General features: G+C 44.2%; 1 protein-coding gene and 1 pseudogene across 4 annotated transcripts in view; both read right to left on the bottom strand.

Annotated features, from left to right (window-relative positions):
• The window catches only part of UTP6 (UTP6 small subunit processome component), a 39346-nt gene extending 34206 nt beyond the window's left edge, over nt 1-5140 (bottom strand). For all 4 annotated transcript variants that reach the window (XM_002748204.6, XM_008997125.4, XM_008997127.5 and 1 more), the window contains exons 1-2: nt 4947-5140; nt 2840-2924 (exon numbers count right to left, since the gene is read on the bottom strand). In XM_002748204.6, coding sequence (XP_002748250.2) covers nt 2840-2924; nt 4947-5038 — 177 coding nt within the window. In that variant the 5' untranslated portion in view covers nt 5039-5140. The remainder of the gene's footprint in view (nt 1-2839; nt 2925-4946) is intronic.
• Nucleotides 5141-7972: 2832 nt separating this feature from the next.
• On the bottom strand, nt 7973-8976 carry LOC100391089 (heterogeneous nuclear ribonucleoproteins C1/C2-like; annotated as a pseudogene).
• Between the last annotated feature and the right edge of the window lie 9514 nt (nt 8977-18490).

The raw sequence follows: 18490 nt of genomic DNA, 5'->3' as shown, positions 1-18490 counted from the left end.
GCCCAGAAGTTCGAGGCTGCAATGAGTGATGGTCATTGCACTCCAGCCTGGGCAAGAGTGAATGTTTTATCTGAAACATATATATATATATATATATAATATGGTCTTTGCTTGAGTGAGCAATCTATTCATAGGACTTCTTCCAAAAACAGTATCTTAGCCAAGGTTCACATATTGTTTGTTCAGCTGCCTTTTTAAATCTAAGCTCAAAATTTCTAGTCTTTATTTATTTATTTTTTTTTTGAGACGGAGTTTCATTCTCGTTGCCTAGGTTGGAGTGCAATGGCACAACCTTGGCTCACTGCAACCTCCACCTCCCAGGTTCCAGTGACTCTCCTGCCTCAGCTTCCTCAGTAGCTGGGATGACAGGTACCCACTACCACACCTGGCTAATTTTTGTATTTTTAGTAGAGACAGGGTTTTCCCATGTTGGCCAGGCTGGTCTCGAACTCCTGACTTCAGGTGATCTTCCCACCTCAGCCTCCCAAAATGCTGGGATTACAGGCGTGAGCCACCACACCCAGCCAAAACTTCTACTCTTACAGACATTTCATCTTGTTATTAGTTCTTTTTGAATCCTGATTCCATCATCCAACATTTTTTTTTTCCCAGACAAGCTGTTTATTTGCAGATATAAAACAAGATCCAACCAGTGGATCCAAAAGTGAAGGAAGACAGACAGGAAGAACGGTGGCGAGGGCATCCCAGGCTCACCTGCAGCAATGCTTCACAGGCCAGAAAGGGTCTGTGGGACCAGAAATGTCAACTCTCCCTGATCCCCTAGTCAAAAATAATTGGGACTCCTAGAAGAAGGGTTATCCCACTTAAAATCTACTCAACTAAGAAGAATGAGACAAACCAAGGGAGATGCCAATGAAAAACCAGTGGCTATCAGATATGGAGATGGCAGCCAGCCACTCATACTCCAGTGGCAGGCCACCCTGGAAAAACCGTCCCCTGTAGGGTTTCTGAGGATGACATCCTATCTTCCCCCTTGGGTGGGTCCCACTCTTGCAACAAGATAAAACCTTAAAACCTAAAAAATACCTTCATGACCCCATAATTCCGAAGCCAGGTAACCCCACCCCATCTCACTTTACCCCTGCCCAGAACATTTTGCTGGAATTAATCCACCCATGCCCATCTAACAGGGGCCCATTCTCAGGAGTGAGCCAATAGGGTCATACCCTCATACGCTCACCATACTCCTCTCGGGACATATTTCCCCCATCAGAAATTGGTCTGCCAAGTTTTATCTTTATTCAAACCATCCATGCATTTATAAGATGAAAAACTCTTGCAGCACACCTCTTTGCAAGTGGACAGACAACAGATAAACAAACAGTAACTTTTTAATTATCTCTTATCATCAAATTCACTCTCCTTTATCTTGTTCACCAAGAGGCAGATCTCTTGCTGATGTCCTGATACACACTGTGTCTCTGACAATCTCTGGTCTACTAACCCAGTAGAAAAAAAAGAAAACAAAAAGAAACAAGGGCTGGGAGCAGTGGTTTACACCTGTAATCCCAGCACTTTGGGAGGCCGAGGTGGGTGGATCACCTGAGGTCAGGAGTTTGAGATCAGCCTGGCCAACATGGTGAAACCCCATCTCTATAAAAAAGAAAAAAAAAGAGGAGGGGAAAGTAAGTTCAGTTTGGCAAGAACCAAAGTCTCAGCGGAGTAATTCTACTCCCAATGATCATCTGTACTCCTGTTCAGAAATATCTATCTAATAAACACTTCTGGAATTTTGAAAAAAATTGATGTTAAGCTCATCATTCTAAAACTGATTTTAAATTTGTGAAGGGATGGGAGGCTGGGGCAGGAGAATCACTTGAATCTGGGAGGTGGAGGTTGCAGTGAACAGAGACTACACCACTGTACTCCAGCCTGAGTGACACAGAGAGACTCCATCTCAATCAATCGATCAGTTTGTGAAAAGATTAAAAAGTAAGGCTGAGGCCAGACATGATGGCTCACACCTGGAATCATAGCACTCATTTTGGAGGTGGATGAAGGTGGATTGCCTGAGGCCAGGAGTTGGAGACCAGCCTGGCCAACACGGCAAAACCCAGTCTCTACTAAAATTAGCTGGGCTTGGTGGTACGCGCCTGTAATCCCAGCTACTGGGGAGGCTGAGACTTCAGAATCACTAGAACCCAGGAGGCAGAGATTGCAGTGAGCTGAGATCGTGCCACTGCACTTCATCCCAGGTGACAGAGCAAATAAAAAAACAACTAAGGCTGTGCCCGGTGGCTCATAAACACTTGTAATCCCAACATTTTGGGCGCCGGCAACATGGCGAAACCCTGTCTCTACAAAAAACACAAAAACTAGTCAGCCATGGTGGTACACACCTGTGGTCCCAGCTACTAGGGAGGCTGAGGTAGAACAATTGCATCAGCCCAGGAGGTGGAAGCTACAGTGAGCCATGATGGCCCCACTGCACTTTAGTCTGGATAAAAGGTGAGACACTGTCTCAAAACAAAGTAATAAAATTATTAATTATTGGCCAGGCATTGTGGTTCATACCTGTAAGCCCAGCACTTTCAGAGGCCAACGTGGGTGGATCCCTTGAGCTCAGGAGTTCGAGACCAGCCTGGGGCAACATGGCAAAACCCAGTCTCTACCAAAAAGTACAAAAATTTAGCCATGCATGGTGGCATGCACCTGTAGTCCCAGCTACCCAGGAAGGCAAAGTTGGCAGTGAGCAGAGAATGTAGAGATCACACCATTCACACCACTGCACTCCAACCTGGGTGACAAGAGTGAGACCCCCATCTCACCAAAAAAAAAAAAAAAAAAAAAGAAAGAAAATTATTAATTATACACTTACTTGAACATAATTGATAAAGTCTTCCTTGAAAAGCGTTCTTCGCTGGATTCTGTACTCTAGATCGGAAGCCTTCTTAATGATAGCCCTGAGGAGAAAGCCATTGAAACTTCACTTGAAAACAGTAAAAATTAATTAAGTTTGAGTTTATTTTTAATATATTTACAACATACTATTCAAAACACAAAATTTCTAGTGTTATCTTTCATAAGAAAGTATTTTTTACACCATTACTTTTGTGTTCTTAATGGTATCTGGATATAATTTTTTTTTTTTTTTGAGATGGAGTCTTGCTCTATTGCCTGGCTGGAGTGAGGTGGCAGGATCTTGGCTCACTGCAACCTCCACCACCTGGGTTCAAGCAATTCTCCTGACTCAGCGTCCTGAGTAGCTGAGACTACATGCCCACACCACCACACCCAGCTAATTTTTTTGTATTTAGTAAAGACAGAGTTTCACCATGTTGACCAGAATGGTCTCAATCTTCCAACCTCGTGATCCTCCCTCCTCAGCCTCCCAAAGTGCTGGGATTACCGGCATTAGCCACCTCGCCCGGCCCAGTAACAGGATGTATTTTTAAACTTTCAGGAAAATTACCTTAATCAACTCCCAAAACAAGTGACATTCCCACCAGCAAACCAAATACAATTAAGAACTTAGTACTATTTATTTATGTATGGTATTAATAAAGACTTCTTTTACTCCAAGTTCAGGTCACTTAGGTTTTAATAACAAATCTCTCAACTCTAAAAGAAAAAAAAAATCTCTTTTCTAAATTCTCCTTATTTCTGAGTTCTCAACATGTAAAATTTTTTTAATCTGAATTATCTCTGCCTTAAAAGGCTTTATTACTGCCGGGCACGGTGGCTCACACCTGTAATCCTAGCACTTTGGGAGGCCAAGGTGGGTGGATCACCTGAGGTCAGGAGTTCAAGACCAGCCTGGCCATCATGGTGAAACCCCATCTTGAAAAAAAAAAAAAAAAAAAAAGGCTTATTACTACAAAGGACTTAGGGAGAAGATTCAGCATCCTTAGCTAAGGAGTGAACACATGACATGGGTATATTAGGAGATTTTAATGCAAGATGTGCAAAAGTGTCTTTAGTGATAGTAACAATAACATTTATTAAGCACTTTTTTTTTTGAGACCAAGTTTCACTCGTTACCCAGACTGGAGTGCAATGGCACAATCTTGGCTCACCGCAACCTCCGCCTCCTGGGTTCAAGCAATTCTCCTGCCTCAGCCTCCCTAGTAGCTGGGACTACAGGGGTGCGCCACCATGCCCAGCTAATCTTTTTTGTATTTTTAGTAGAGATGGGGTTTCACCATGTTGACCAGCACGGTCTTGTTCCCTTGACCTCGTGATCCACCCGCCTCGGCCTCCCAAAGTGCTGGGATTATAGTATAGGCGTGAGCCACCGCGCCCGGCCGGCCTTACTGAGCACTTTCTAAAGGTCCACACTGCTATGTTCTGCTTCATTAACGAAGGCTTACTTTGAGGCTCTGAATCACATTACTAGATTCACAGACAAAGGCAAAACAAAGCAACAGTCATAGAAAACCATTTAAAAACTACTTAACATAATTTTACCAGGCTACTGAATGCCTACTCTGTGCCAGGCGCTGTGGTTAGGCTCTGGGATAGCATATGAAACTAACTTCAAGGGTCCTCACCTTCAACTGTAGTTAGGAAAATTTATCCATTCCCGCTGGGCTCCCACAGCACTTTATTCCCATCCCTAGAGCAGTACACGCTACTCCAATCAACTTACACTACACTGTCATCAAAATATTTGTCTGTCTCCCTCACCACACACTTCCCAATTACCTCCTAATGAGCAGGAATCCTGAGTTTATCACCTTTACAGCCCCAAGACCCGGCTCCAGGAAGGGCTGTCAGTATGTCTGATGGGTAAGTAGACGGACGTATAACCTTGCGACGGATGAGAAATTAATTCTGGACATCACCGAAACCGGGAAATGGGCTTTCACCACGTTAGGAAAAATAAACACAGGTCGAGCGTCCCCACACCTGGCCCCTGCCACACACTCCCAACCTCCCCTCAGCGCCTCGCCTCAGCTCTTCCCCTCTCCCCAGCCCTCTCTCACTTAATCTCCGCATGACTGAACAGTCCAATGCGCTCCAGCTGTTCCAATTCCGGGAGCCGATCTTCTATGCGTTCCTGAATTATCTCTGCCATGAGGCCCGAACTCTACAACCCAGTGGAGAGACTCTCAACAGAAAACACGCACAGGAAGCACCCGGCTTCCAGTCCGGAGATCCAGCCCTACCCGGCACGTCCAGGCGTAACGTGATTCCTAGATCCCGCCTTTTCCGCTTCCGCCGCCTCCGCCGCTGGGGAAGGCCCTTTGGCTTCTACAGCTACTGTTCCCTCCCTGTGGCCGACTGCGGGATTGCAACAAGAATCCCTCCTGGTCTTGGGCTGGAGGAGACTTAAGCGGACTGGATTTGAGAGCCGGGGCTAGATGCGGGGCGGGGCTACGTGCGCTCGCGCCGCTAGAATTGGACCGCGGGCAGGAAAAGTGCCTCCGGGTATAGTGAGGCGTGCTACCTCAGCCTGAAAGGGGCATGAGATGCATTTTCTGCAGCATATGGTCTACTTTCATTGTGCTTCCAATCCCACGTCCCAACACCAAGAACAACAACAACAAAAAAAAGCAAAGAAGGAGGATATTGTACGATTAAACATTTTTGAAGGCCAGGCGCGGTGGCTCACGCTTGTAATGCCAGCACTTTGGGAACCCGAGGCTGACAGATCGCCTAAGGTCAGCAGTTCGAGACCTGCCTAGCCAAAAAGCGAAACCGTCTCTACTAAAAGTACAAAAATTACCCGGGCGTGGTAGCACGCGCCAGTAGTCCCAGCTACTCAGGAGACTGAGCCAGGAGAACCACTTGAACACGTGAGTGCAGATGGCGCCACTGCACTCCAGCCCAGGGGACAGAACGAGCGAGACAGCGTCTCAAAAAAAAAAAAAAAAAAAACTGTGCTTTGAAAGTCAGTCATGAAACTCATAGAGGGCCTGGGCACGGTGGATAACACCTGTAATCCCACTTTGAGAGGACAAGGCAGATGCAGTACCTAAGGTCAGGAGTTCGAGACCAGCCTGGCCAACATGGTGAAACCCTCCTACTAAAAATACAAAATTAGCCGGGCATAGTGGTGTGTTCCTGTAGTCCCAGCTACTTGGGAGGATGAGGCAGGAGAATCACTTAAACCCAGAAGGCAGAGGCTGCAGTGAACAAAAATGTGCCACTGCTCTCCAGCCTGGGCAACAAGAGCACAACTCTGTGTCAAAAAAAAAAAAAAGATAGAGGCACTAAGACAGACCAGGCTCCCCAAAACAGTCTTTGCTTTTCATTACATTTAGTAAACCAGTATCACAATACTGGATTTTCACGTGCCAATTAGCATCTCTGATTAGCGGAATAATTTTAAAATAGAATTATTATTTGAATAAATATCCTGGCTTTGTAAGCAAGAGCTTTCAAAATTTATGTCCCTAGGTGAATATCAGACACTATAATTTCTTTTTAGAAAAGGAGATTTTTGTATTAAAAGGTTTAGGAATTATGAAAATAAATCACTAAGATATATACACCCTCCTTAAACCATTGCAACTTAGCATTTCTAAGAGAACCACCAGGCAACCCAGCTTGGAGGTAATATTGCTGGTATAGTTACTAAACCTCAAATGATAACTACATGGTTCAGTTCTTTTTAGTTCTGGATGATGACATAAAGCCAAAGTAGCAGTTCTTGCTAGATCTGTTTGTTTTTGTTTTGTTTTGTTTTGAAACAGAGTCTCACTGGACGCCAAGGCGGGTGGATCACCTGAAGTCAGGAGTTCAAGACCAGCCTGACCAACATGGTGAAACCCAGTCTTTATAAAAAAGTAAATTAATTAAAAAAAAAAAAAAAAAGAAATAGTCTCACTCTGTTGCCAGGCTGGAGAGCAGTGGCGTGATCTCAGCTGACTACAATCTCTGCCACCCAGGTTCGAGCGATTCTCCTGCCTCAGCCTCCCGAGTAGCTGGGACTACAGGTGCCCGCAGCCACATCTGGCTAATTGTTTGTATTTTAGTAGAGACAGGGTTTCACCATGTTGGCCAGGATGGTCTCAATCTCCTGACCTTGTGATCTACCTGCCTCGGCCTTCCAAAGTCCTGGGTTAACAGGCGTGAGCCACCGCACCTGGCCTAGACCTGTTTATTTCAACATTCACATTAGCTCCCTAATAATGTGTGTCATATATGAAAGAAGAATGGGCTCAGCAATTAACCACGTTCCACCTCTGTGCCTTTCGTTTCTTTCTTTCCTTTCACATTTACCCCACTCATCTCAGAACTGAGAAAAAGTTTGGCTTGGGCTTCATCTCTTGAATTCCTCAGCTGTAAGACATGAAAGAAGTGGAAGGAAATCATGAATGTAAAACAAGGATAGAATTTCATTGTAAAAGTTAAATCTCTGGAGCTGTGTTAACAGTAAGAGTGGAGAGTAAGAGTTACTAAATAGTAAACTCCATATGGGCAGAGAATTTTTTCCCATTTAGTTCGCTAGATAGCTTATACCAGTGCCTACCATATAATAAGTACTCAGTTAATAAATGCATGACGCTAGGAAAAGGCACCTGCTAACTTTCTTTTTTTTTTAATTTTTCTCCAAATTCCTGCTTTAATAAGGACTTGTTCATTTTGACAAAAAAAGGTCCCAAACATCAGGCTGTTCACAAAAATAACCCACAGTATCAACTTTAGAAAACAAATCTTAAGGGCTGGGCGCAGTGGCTCAAGCCTGTAATCCCAGCACTTTGGGAGGCCAAGGCGGGTGGATCACGAGGTCAAGAGATCGAGACCATCCTGGTCAACATGGTGAAACCCTGTCTCTACTAAAAATACAAAAAATAATTAGCTGGGCATGGTGGCGCCTGCTTGTAGTCCCAGCTCAGGAGGCTGAGGCAGGAGAATTGTTTGAATTCAGGAGGCAGAGATTGCAGTGAGCCGAGATCGGGCCATTGCACTCCAGCCTGGGTAACAAGAGCAAAACTCCATCTCAAAAAAAAAAAGAAAGAAAGAAAGAAAGAATGGGATAAGACTTCTAAACCCCACTATGTGCTTAAGAGTCATCCTTGCCATTGGCGCTGTCTCTGTCATCCTCTCCTTCCTCAGCCACTTTTCATTCATCCTTGATCAACTCCAGCTGGTCATCCTCCTGATCTTCATTATCATCATCATTCAGTAGGTCACCTCCTCAGCAGAGTCACCTGCACCCCCCTCAGACTCCATCTTCACATTAGTCTCATCTTTCTTCACGGAGCTGCTGCTCTGCTTCTCTTCTGACTTACCATTCTTCATCTCTGCTTGTTTTCTCTGTTCTTTTTCAATTTTTTCCAGGTTTTCCGGGAGAGAATCCACTTTTTGTTTTATCTGGGTCAACACGAAGATCCCCGCTGTCCACTCTTAGAATTGAAGCCACTTTTGCCCCTTGGTGAGGTGTTTCCTGATACACACTGATGTCCTGAGGGCACTACAGCCCGATCAATAGGAGGAGGAGGAGGTACACATGCTGGGTAACTACATCCTATCATCATAATCCCGCAGAAAGTCATAGTCCAAGTCAAAAAAGGAGTCATACCATCTCCACTGCAGATCATTTCACACCTGCTTTTCCTCGGTTCACTTTTGGCTCTGCAGCCAGGTTAATATCTAAAACCTGGCCAGCAATCATTCTGCCATCCTCTCCTCCTACAGCAGCCCAGGCATTTTTCTCATTAACAGTGAAGGAAGGCAAAGCCCTTATAAACAGAGCAGCCCACAATTTTGCCATATTTAGAAAAGATTGCCTCCACATCAGATTTCTGGACCACAAGAGGCTTGAGATTCCCAGTGAACACACGGGAGTTCACAGAGCGAGGCTCTGTCTTGGTCACATTGCTGGCCATTGTGTTTGATGATACTGTTTCTCACAAAGCTGAAAATGTAGCTGAAGACCAAAAAAATCTCACAGGATGGGGAAGGGAGAAGAGATCCGATTCTGAGTCTCTTACTCCCAGGTTCCACGTGGAGAAGCCCACCACTGCTCAAGGTCAGCAACGTGGCCACAACCGCTCAGTCTTTGACTCTTCACCACTAACTTTCTCTAGGTATAGTGAAGTCAGCAAGCTCTAACAGACTGTAATCATTTCAAAGCAAATTTGATAGAGACCTTGACAAATTAACCATAATTTTTAAATAAAACTAACTATAAATATGCTTGTCCTTTATTTTGTTTTTTTGTTTGTTTTGTTTGTTTTTGAGACAGAGTTTCACTCTCCTTGCCAAGGCTGGAGTACAGCAGCTCAATCTCAGCTCACTGCAACCTCTGCCTCCCGAGTTCAAGCAATTCTCCTGCCTCAGCCTCCAAGTAGCTGGGATTACAGGAGCATGCCACCATACCCCACTAATTTTTGCATTTTTAGTAGAGACAAGGTTTCACCATATTGGCCAGGCTGGTCTCAAACTCCTGACCTCAGACTCCATTTCAAAAAAAAAAAACAAGAACCTCGCTCTGTTGCCTAGTCTGGAGTGCAGTAGTGTGATCTCAGCTCACTGCAACCTCTGCCTCCTGGGTTCAACTGATCCCCCAAGTAGCTTGGATGACAGGCATGAGCTACCATGCCCAGTTAATTATGTTTTTTGTTTTGTTTTGTTTTGAGATAGGATCTCACTCTGTTATCTAAGCTGGAGTGCAATGGTGTGACCACAGCTCACTGCAGCCTCAACCTCCTGGGCTCCAGTAATCCTCCTACCTCAGCCACCCAGGTAGTTGGGACTACAAGTGTGCCCCACCACACCTGGCTAATTTTTCTTTTTTCTTTTTCTTTGTAGAGACAGGGGTCTCACTATGTTGGCTAGAATGGTGGTGTTGTTTTTGTAAATGGAAACAGGGTCTCACTATATTGTCACCATGGTCTTGGGCTCCTGGCCTCAAGTGATCCTTTTGTTTCTGCTTCTTAAAGTTCTGGGATTACAGGCATATGAGCCACCATGCCCAGTGATCCTTATTTTGAAATTTCGCTTTTTTTTTTGTTTTCAGATGGAGTCTCGCTCTGTCACCCGGGATAGCACAATCATGGCTCGCTGCAACCTCTGCCTCCCAAGTCCAAGCGATTCTCCTGTCTCAACCTCCCAAGTAACTGGAATTATAGGGGTCTGCCACCACGCCTGGCTAATTTTTGTATTTTTAGTAGAGACAGAGTTTCACCATGCTGGTCAGGCTGGTCTCAAACTCTTGACTTTGTGATCTGCCTTCCTTGGCCTCCCAAAGTGCTGGGATTATAGGCATGGGCCACCAAGCCTGGCCGAAGTTTAGCTTTTGTATTTACCTTTAAGAATTACTACAATGGGCTGGTCTGAGTGCAGTGGCGTTTACAACTAATTGATCACAACCAGTTACAGATTTCTTTGTTCCTTCTCCACTCTCACTGCTTCACTTGACTAGCCTTTAAAAAAAAAAAAAATTACTACGATGGGCTGGGCATGGTGGCTCATACCTGTAATCCCAGCACTTTGGGAGACCAAGGGAGGCAGATCACAAAGTCAAGAGTTTGAGACCAGCCTGACCAACATGGTGAAACCCCATCTCTACTAGAAATACAAAAATTAGCTGGGATCCCATGTTGATCAGTACTGGTATCATGCCTGTGAATAGCCACTGCACTCCAGCCTGGGCAACATAGCGAGACCCCTTCTCTAAAAAAAAAAAAAGAAAAAGAAAAACGCCTGGCCAACATGAAAAAACTCTGTCTCTACTAAAAATACAAAAATTAGCCAGGCATTGGTGGCACACACCTTTACTCCCAGCTACTCGGGAGGCCAAGGTAGGAGAATCGCTTGAACTTGGGAGGCAGAGGTTGCAGTGAGCTGAGATCAAGCCAGTACACTTCAGCCTGGGAGACAGAGAAGACTCCATTTCAAAAAAAACCCCCTGTAATCCCATCTACTTGAGAGGCTAAGGCACAAGAACCGCTTGAACCCGGGAGGCTGAGACTGCTGTGAGTCGAGAACATGCCACCACATTCCAGCCTGGGCAAGAGAATGAGACTCTATCTCAAAAAAAAAAAAAGAAAAAAAAAGAAAAAATAATTATTATTATTTTCTTTTTTTCTTTTTTCTTTTTTTCTTTTTTTTATAGAGACAGGGTTTCACCATGTTGTCCAGGATGGTCTCAATCTCTTGACCTTGTGATCCACCTGCCTTGGCCTCCCCAAAGTGCTCAGATTACAGGCGTGAGCCACCGCGCCTGGCCTGAAAGAGAATTATAATGATGGAAATGGCAAAGCCTTCTTTTCACTTCATTTCATAATAATAGCTGTCATTATGTAGGGTTTATTGTATGCCCAGCTACTATGTGCACTGTTCTAAGTCCTTTATGTATTAAATCACCTAATAGCATCACATAAATATTTTGAAATATCAACTCAAGAAGGAGCCCAAGAAGAGACAGAAAGTACCAACTCAAGAAGAGATAGAAAGTACCAGGCCAGGCCAGGCGCGGTGGCTCACACCTGTAATCCTAGCACTTTGGGAGGCTGAGGTGGGTGGATCACCTGAGGTCAGGAGTTCAAGACCAGTCTGGCCATGATGGTGAAACCCCATCTTTTAAAAAAAAAAAAAAAAAAAAAAAAAGAAAGAAAGAAAAAAGGAAGTACCAGCCCAGGCGTGGTGGCTTATGCCTGTAATCCCAGCACTTTGGGAGGCCGAGGTGGGTGGATCGTTGGAGGTCAGGAGTTCGACACCAGCCTGACCAACAAAGTGAAACCCCACCTCTAATAAAAATACAAAATTAGCCGGGTGTGGTGGTGCACACACCTGTAATCCCAACTACTCAGGAGGCTGAGGCAGGAGAATCGCTTGAACCCAGGAAGGAGAGGTTGCAGCGAGCTGAGATGGCTCTGCTGCACTCCAGCCTGGGTGACAGACAAGACTCTGTCTCACCAAAAAATACACACATACACACACAACGTTTCCCTGAAGCACAGGGATTAATTTTTTTTTTGAATTAAAAAAAAAAAAAAGAAAGAACCTACTGGAGGCCGGGCATGGCGGCTCACGCCTGTAATCCCAGCACTTTGGGAGGCTGAGGCGGGTGGAGAACCAGAAGACAGGAATTCAAGACCAGCCTGGGCAACATAATGAAAACCCTTCTCTACTAAAAATATAAAAATTAGCCAGACATGGTGGCAGGCACCTGTAATCCCAGCTATTCGGAAGGCTGAGGCACAAGAATAGCTTGAACCCAGGAGGCAGGGGTTGTAGTGAGCTGAGATTGCACAACCGCACTCCCGCCTAGGCAACAGGGCGAGACTCCCCTTCAAAAAAAAAGTTCCTACTGGAGAAAGCCTGAGACAGAAGAAACTGTTTGCATAAAGCCTACAACGTCTCAAAATCCTTAGCTGACCCACCTTTCTAATTAAGGAACCCTAGGGTCAAAGAAAAAATGTTCTTGAGTCTGGACCTCTAGAGCACCTTGGAAAAGTTGACTTTTCAAAATAATGTACTTTATCGTTAAAATTCACCATAGATGCCAAGGAAGTGCTAACTGGGAGCAAAGGCAAGGAAGACTACTGGGTCCTGGAAATATTCTAGATTTAATCTGGGTAGACACCATATGGGGATATACATATGTTGAAATCCACCCACTGAGGTATACACTTAAGATCTATACTTTGGCCGGGCGTGGTGGCTCAAGCCTGTAATCCCAGCACTTTGGGAGGCCGAGGCGGGTGGATCACGAGGTCAAGAGATCGAGACCATCCTGGTCAACATGGTGAAACCCCGTCTCTACTAAAAATTACAAAAAAATTAGCTGGGCACAGTGGCGCGTGCCTGTAATCCCAGCTACTCAGGAGGCTGAGGCAGGAGAATTGCCTGAACCCAGGGGGCGGAGGTTGCGGTGAGCCGAGATTGCGCCATTGCACTCCAGCCTGGGTAACAAGAGCGAAACTCCGTCTCAAAAAAAAAAAAAAGATCTATACTTTAGGCCAGGCACGGTGGCTCACACCTATAATCCCAGCACTTTGGGAGGTTGAGGCAGGCAGATCACCCAAGGTCAGAAGTTTGAGACCAGCCTGCCCAACATGGTGAAACCCTGTCTCTACTAAAAATACAAAAATTAGCCGGGTGTGGTGGCTGGCACCTGTAATCCCAGCTATTTGGGAGGCTGAGGCTGGAGAATTGCTTGAACCTAGGAAGTTGAGGTTGCAGTGAACTGAGATTGCACCACCGTATTCCAGCCTGGGTGACCGAGTGAGACTCCATCTCAAAAACAAAACAAAACAAAAAAAGATCAGCCTTCTCTTCCCAGTTCTTCCTGGAGTCAGGAAAAGCTGGGTTGAGAGGGCAGGAAAAAAAAAAATCTACACTTTATGGAAGTTACACTTTAAGAAAAAATTACTTACCACTCTCTTTGAACATACTCTCTTCAAGAGCTTCAGTTGTTATTTTTATGTGTGTGGCAGGGTCAGAAATATTGACACTCAAATGATCAATGAATGTCTTTTTCCCTTTCCAAAAGAGTTCATGATAATTTTGCATTCTAGCCCACGATATGTTAGTATTTGCTTTAATATAAATTATTATGATTTCTTTTGAGATTGTAAGACTGATCACAGAAAGATGTACCCTGATAACCCTGTGGTTTGGAGAAACACTTGATCCCCACTGTGGTGCTCACCAGCCAGTCTGGAAAATGAAAGGGGTCTCGGGATGCTGAGACCATCATTTAAGAAGTTTGCCAGATGGGCCAGGCACGGCGGCTCATGCCTGTAATCCCAGCACTTTGGGAAGCCAAGGCAGGCGGATCATGAGGTCAAGAGATCGATACCATCCTGGTCAACATGGTGAAACCCCATCTCTACTAAAAATACAAAAATTGTAAAATAGAAAATTAAATACCACATGTTCTCACTCATAGGTGGGTGTTGAACAATGAGAATACATGGACGCAGGGACCATCACACACTGGGGTCTGTTGAGGGGAAACAGGGGAGGGACGGTGAGGGGTGGGGAGCTGGGGAGAGATAGCATGGGGAGAAATGCCAGATATAGGTGAAGGGGAGGAAGGCAGCAAATCACACTGCCATGTGTGTACCTATGCAACAATCTTGCATGTTCTTCACATGAACCCCAAAACCTAAAATGCAATTTTAAAAAAAAGATATTTATAAAAATTAGCTGGGCATGGTGGTGCGCACCTGTCGTCCCAGCTACTCGGGAGGCTGAGGCAGGAGAATTGCTTGAACCCAGGAGAAAGAGGTTGCAGTGAGCCAAGATCATGCCATTGCACTCCAGTCTGGGTAACAACAGTGAAACTCCATCTCATAAAAAAAAAAGATATTTTAGGGTAGACTCAAAAAAATAAAAGAGAAAAGAAAATAGCTATGTCCTTTTGTTGAAATATCTAGTGAAAGCATAATTCAATCAATCAGGAGTTAAATTGACAGTAAGAACCTAAATGCAAAGAAGCTGTATCTAAAATGATTCTCAGATTTTTCAAAAAAAGAAGGAAAAACACCCAACTTATCAACATTATCTTAAGGAGAAAGGTTTTAATACACTGCATCTATTTGAACTGGCTATGAATTAAATCTGCAATAAAGTAATATGTTAAAATTTTTAGAAAAATACAAAAATTGGCTGGGCGCAGTGGCACGTGCCTGTAGTCCCAGCTACTCAGGAAGCTGAGACAGAATTGCTTGAACCTGGGAGGTAGAGGTTGCAGTGAGCCAAAATCACACCGTTGCACTCCAGCCTGGGCAACAAGGGCAAAATTCCATCTCAAAAAAAAGGTTTGCCAGATGAACACTAGCCAGATGTTTGCAAATTAAGTTAAAATTTCTGTTCTTGCCTTCAAAGTACTTAAATATACACTTCAAAGTAAATGTGAACTTTTCCTTGGAATATTCACATTGTCACATTTGAAGTTCTAACCAGCTCTGTGGTTAAAAACAGCAGAGAAAAAGATGATCATCTTTTTTTTTTCATTATTATTACTTGATAAAGGGAAGTACCTAGTTTGAGCCATAAGAAGCAAGACACCTGGAATCCCATCCCCCTGCCTTGTTCCAAGTCCCCTGCCTGATTCTCCCATACAGAGAGCCCTGGTAGACTTCAAAGTCAGAGCAGAAGTGATAGGCACAGACCCGTCTTTGATGCCTAAGAACATCAGAGCCCTCAGTTTGATGTGAATGCAAAGCATCTGTACTTTTCAAACCTTTCATGTTATCTCACATTGCCAAAAACAAAAGCTGAAAAGTTTGAGGTGACACACATTACACACATTAAAATATTTGGAACTAGTAACTTTTCATTTCTTTTTCTATTATTTATAGCATCTTTTACTTTGCAAACCACATTGGATAGTAAATTACTTCTGGCACACAGCCTTGTCAGCTTGCCAAATTTCAACTGGAGCAAGTTTTTACAGCCAGGCTAATAAGCCCAGAAAAATAGGAGGTAAGTATAATGAAAATAATGGCATGATCTTTAACTGTAAAGAGCATTGAATGATAACACAGGATTTTAATAGATTCTACTTTTCAATTTTTTTATTCTAATGAAATCTTTACCTTTTTAAAGGCTATTTTAGTTTAAAACACAAGTAAATAGAAAGGGTTTCTTCTAATTGGTGAAAAGAAGCAGTTTCATGCTTTTCTTCCCTGTGGCTTATGTTACTGCGTTCTGCAAACTTGAAAAAGAAAATACAAAAAGAAAACTAAGAATATGGTAGTTTGGGTATAACAACCTACTATTAAAACAAAGTGACATCTTGAAGAAACATGTTCTGAAATGATTGGCCTTCCAGAATGGGGCCTGGCGATTGTTTGTGTGTGAATACCTCTCATCAAAGCCATAGCTGATTAGCTACATCAACTTATCTTCCATTTGCCCCAGTCCAGATAGAAATCCAGTTCCAGCTTAAATAACTTTAAGATCTTATTTGACCAGGACTTCCTAAAATTAAAAATGACTATCACATTTTATTTCTATCACTGAAAAAACGTGTTAGGAGGCGGTACTCGTTTCTCTAAACTTAATTCTTACATCTGTTTCCATTCACAATTTACAACCGACAAGGAAAATTCTTTTCCCCCTTCTCATTCTGCCTTCCAATTAGACCTAAACTGATTAGTCTCAGCACCACATGCTCAATCCCAAAGTGTTGAAGCAAAGAAGAGGTTTGGAGCTGGGGTGTGTGTGTGTGTGTGTGTGTGCGCGCAACTATACTAAAATAATATGGCCTTGCTCCAGAAATGCCAGCTTTCTTACAGTTCCCCAACCATACCATTTTATACCTCTATTAACACACACTATTCCCTGTGCCTGAAATGTCTTTTGCTCCCTTATCCACTTATCAAGCACAGTTCATTTAAAAAATAAAAAAGGAAGCATCCCCTTACCACCTCATCATGCCACCCTCACCACCGATTTGTATATTTAAGTACAGGAACATAAAGGGTTCGGTCTTTGAATATCTTTTTCCCCTTATTAATTTTTTTTTTTTTTGAAACGGAGTCTTCCTCTGTTGCCCAGGCTGGAGTGCAATGGTATGATCTTGGCTCACTATAGCCTCCCACTCCCGGGTTCAAGCAATTCTCCTGCCTCAGCCTCCTGAGTAGCTGGGACTACAGGCGTGCACCACCAACCCCAGCTAATTTTTCTATTTTTAGTAGAGACAGGGTTTCTCTATGTTGGTCAGGCTGGTCTTGAACTCCCAACCTCAGGTGGACCACCTGCCTCAGCCTCCCAAAGTGCTGGGATTAAAGGCTTGAGCAACTGCACTCTGCCTTTTTTTTTTTGTTTTTTTTTTTTTGAGACAGAATCTCACTCTGTCACCTAAGCTGGAGTACAGTGCCAGGATCTCAGCTCACTGCAACCTCCGTCTCCCGAGTTCAAGCTATTCTCCAGCCTCAGCCTCCTGAGTAGCTGGAATTATAGTCACGCACCACCACCCGCAGCTAATTTTTGTAATTTTAGTGGAGATGGGGTTTCCATGACCATGTTGGCTGGGCTGGTCTCAAACTCTTGACCTCAAGGGATCCTCCCACCTCAGCCTCCTAGGATTGCGGGTGTGAGCCACTGCACCCAACCGAGAACTGAATTTTTAATTTCATTTAATGAATTTAAATTGTCACATGGAGCTAATGGCTGCCATGTTGGACAACACTGACCTATATAACTTCCAAATCTATTAACAGCACCAATCCAAAACTGTCCCCTGAACTCCAGATTCATGCCAGTGTATCCAACTGCCTACTCAACATCTGCACTTGGAGATCTTACAGGCATTCCAAAATTAGTATGTCTAAAAACTAGTGCCTGATACTCTCCCCTAAACCTGCTCGTTCCATAATCTTCCCTATTTCAGTTAAAGGCAACTCTGTTCTTCCAGTTTCTCAGCCCAAAAGCCTTTGGAGTTGTTCTTGGCTCTATATTTAATTCCTTAGCGATCCTCTCTGCTCTACAAAATATAGCCAATGTATGACCACTCCTCATCACAGCTACTGCTGCCACCCTAGTTCAAGCCACCATTATCTTTCACCTGGATTATTCCAGTAGTCTCCAACTGGTCTCTCTGCTTTGGCTCTGGCCCCTTTAAGTCTATTCTTAGCACAGTAGCCAAAGTTATTTTATTAAAATATGTCAGAGGACAGCATTCTCTTGCTTAAAGCCCTGCTGTGGTTGACTCACTCAAAGCAAAAACTAAAGCATTTTTTTTGCGGGGGGGACAGAGTTTTGCTCCTATTGCACAGGCTGGAATGCAGTGGTACAATCTTGGCTCACTGAAACCTCAGCCTCCCGAGTTCCAGATTTCTCCTGTCTCAGCCTCATGAGGTAGCTGAGATTACAGGTGCCCGCCACCATGCCCAGCTAATTTTTTTGTATTTTTAGTAGAGATGGGGTTTCACCATGTTGGCCAGGCTGGTCTTGAACTCCTGACCTCAGGTGATCCACCTGCCTCGGCCTCCCAAAGTGCTGAGATTACACGTGTGAGCCACCGTGCCTGGCCAAACAAAAACCCTTTCATTGATACAGGTTCTCATATGATCTGGTCCCCAGCACCACACTCCTGCCGTATCTGACCTTATTTCCTACTCTGTTCCCTTACTCCCTCCACTCCAGATCCACTAGCCTCTCTGATATCCCTTCAACATGGCAATGCAGGGTCTTGGCCCTGGCTGTTCCCTGCTTGGAATTCTCTTCCCCAGGTAAATTCATGGCACATTCCCACACCTTCTTCAGATTTTTCTAGAATATCACTCTCTCAGGGAGGCTCTGCTATTTCCAATTGCAGCCCCTCCCCTCAATAATTCTTATTCTACATTCTTACTTTTTGTTTCTCCACTGATCATCTAACATACTATAATAGTGCTTGTTATTTGTCTCTCCTCACATGTACACTAAAGCACAAGCTCCACGGAACTGATTTTTTTTTTGAGATGGAGTTTTGCTCTGTCACCCAGACTGGAGTGCCATGGCTTGATCTCGACTGGAGTGCAATGGCTTGATCTCAGCTCACTCCAACCTCCACCTCCTGGGTTCCAGCAATTCTCACCTCAGCCTCCTGAGTAGCTGGAATTACAGGCACCCGCCA

Source organism: Callithrix jacchus, chromosome 5, assembly GCF_049354715.1.
Source record: "Callithrix jacchus isolate 240 chromosome 5, calJac240_pri, whole genome shotgun sequence".
NCBI classification, from domain to species: Eukaryota; Metazoa; Chordata; class Mammalia; order Primates; family Cebidae; genus Callithrix; species Callithrix jacchus.
Note: the sequence above shows the minus strand (reverse complement) of the source record. Positions and strands in the feature narration are given on the sequence as shown.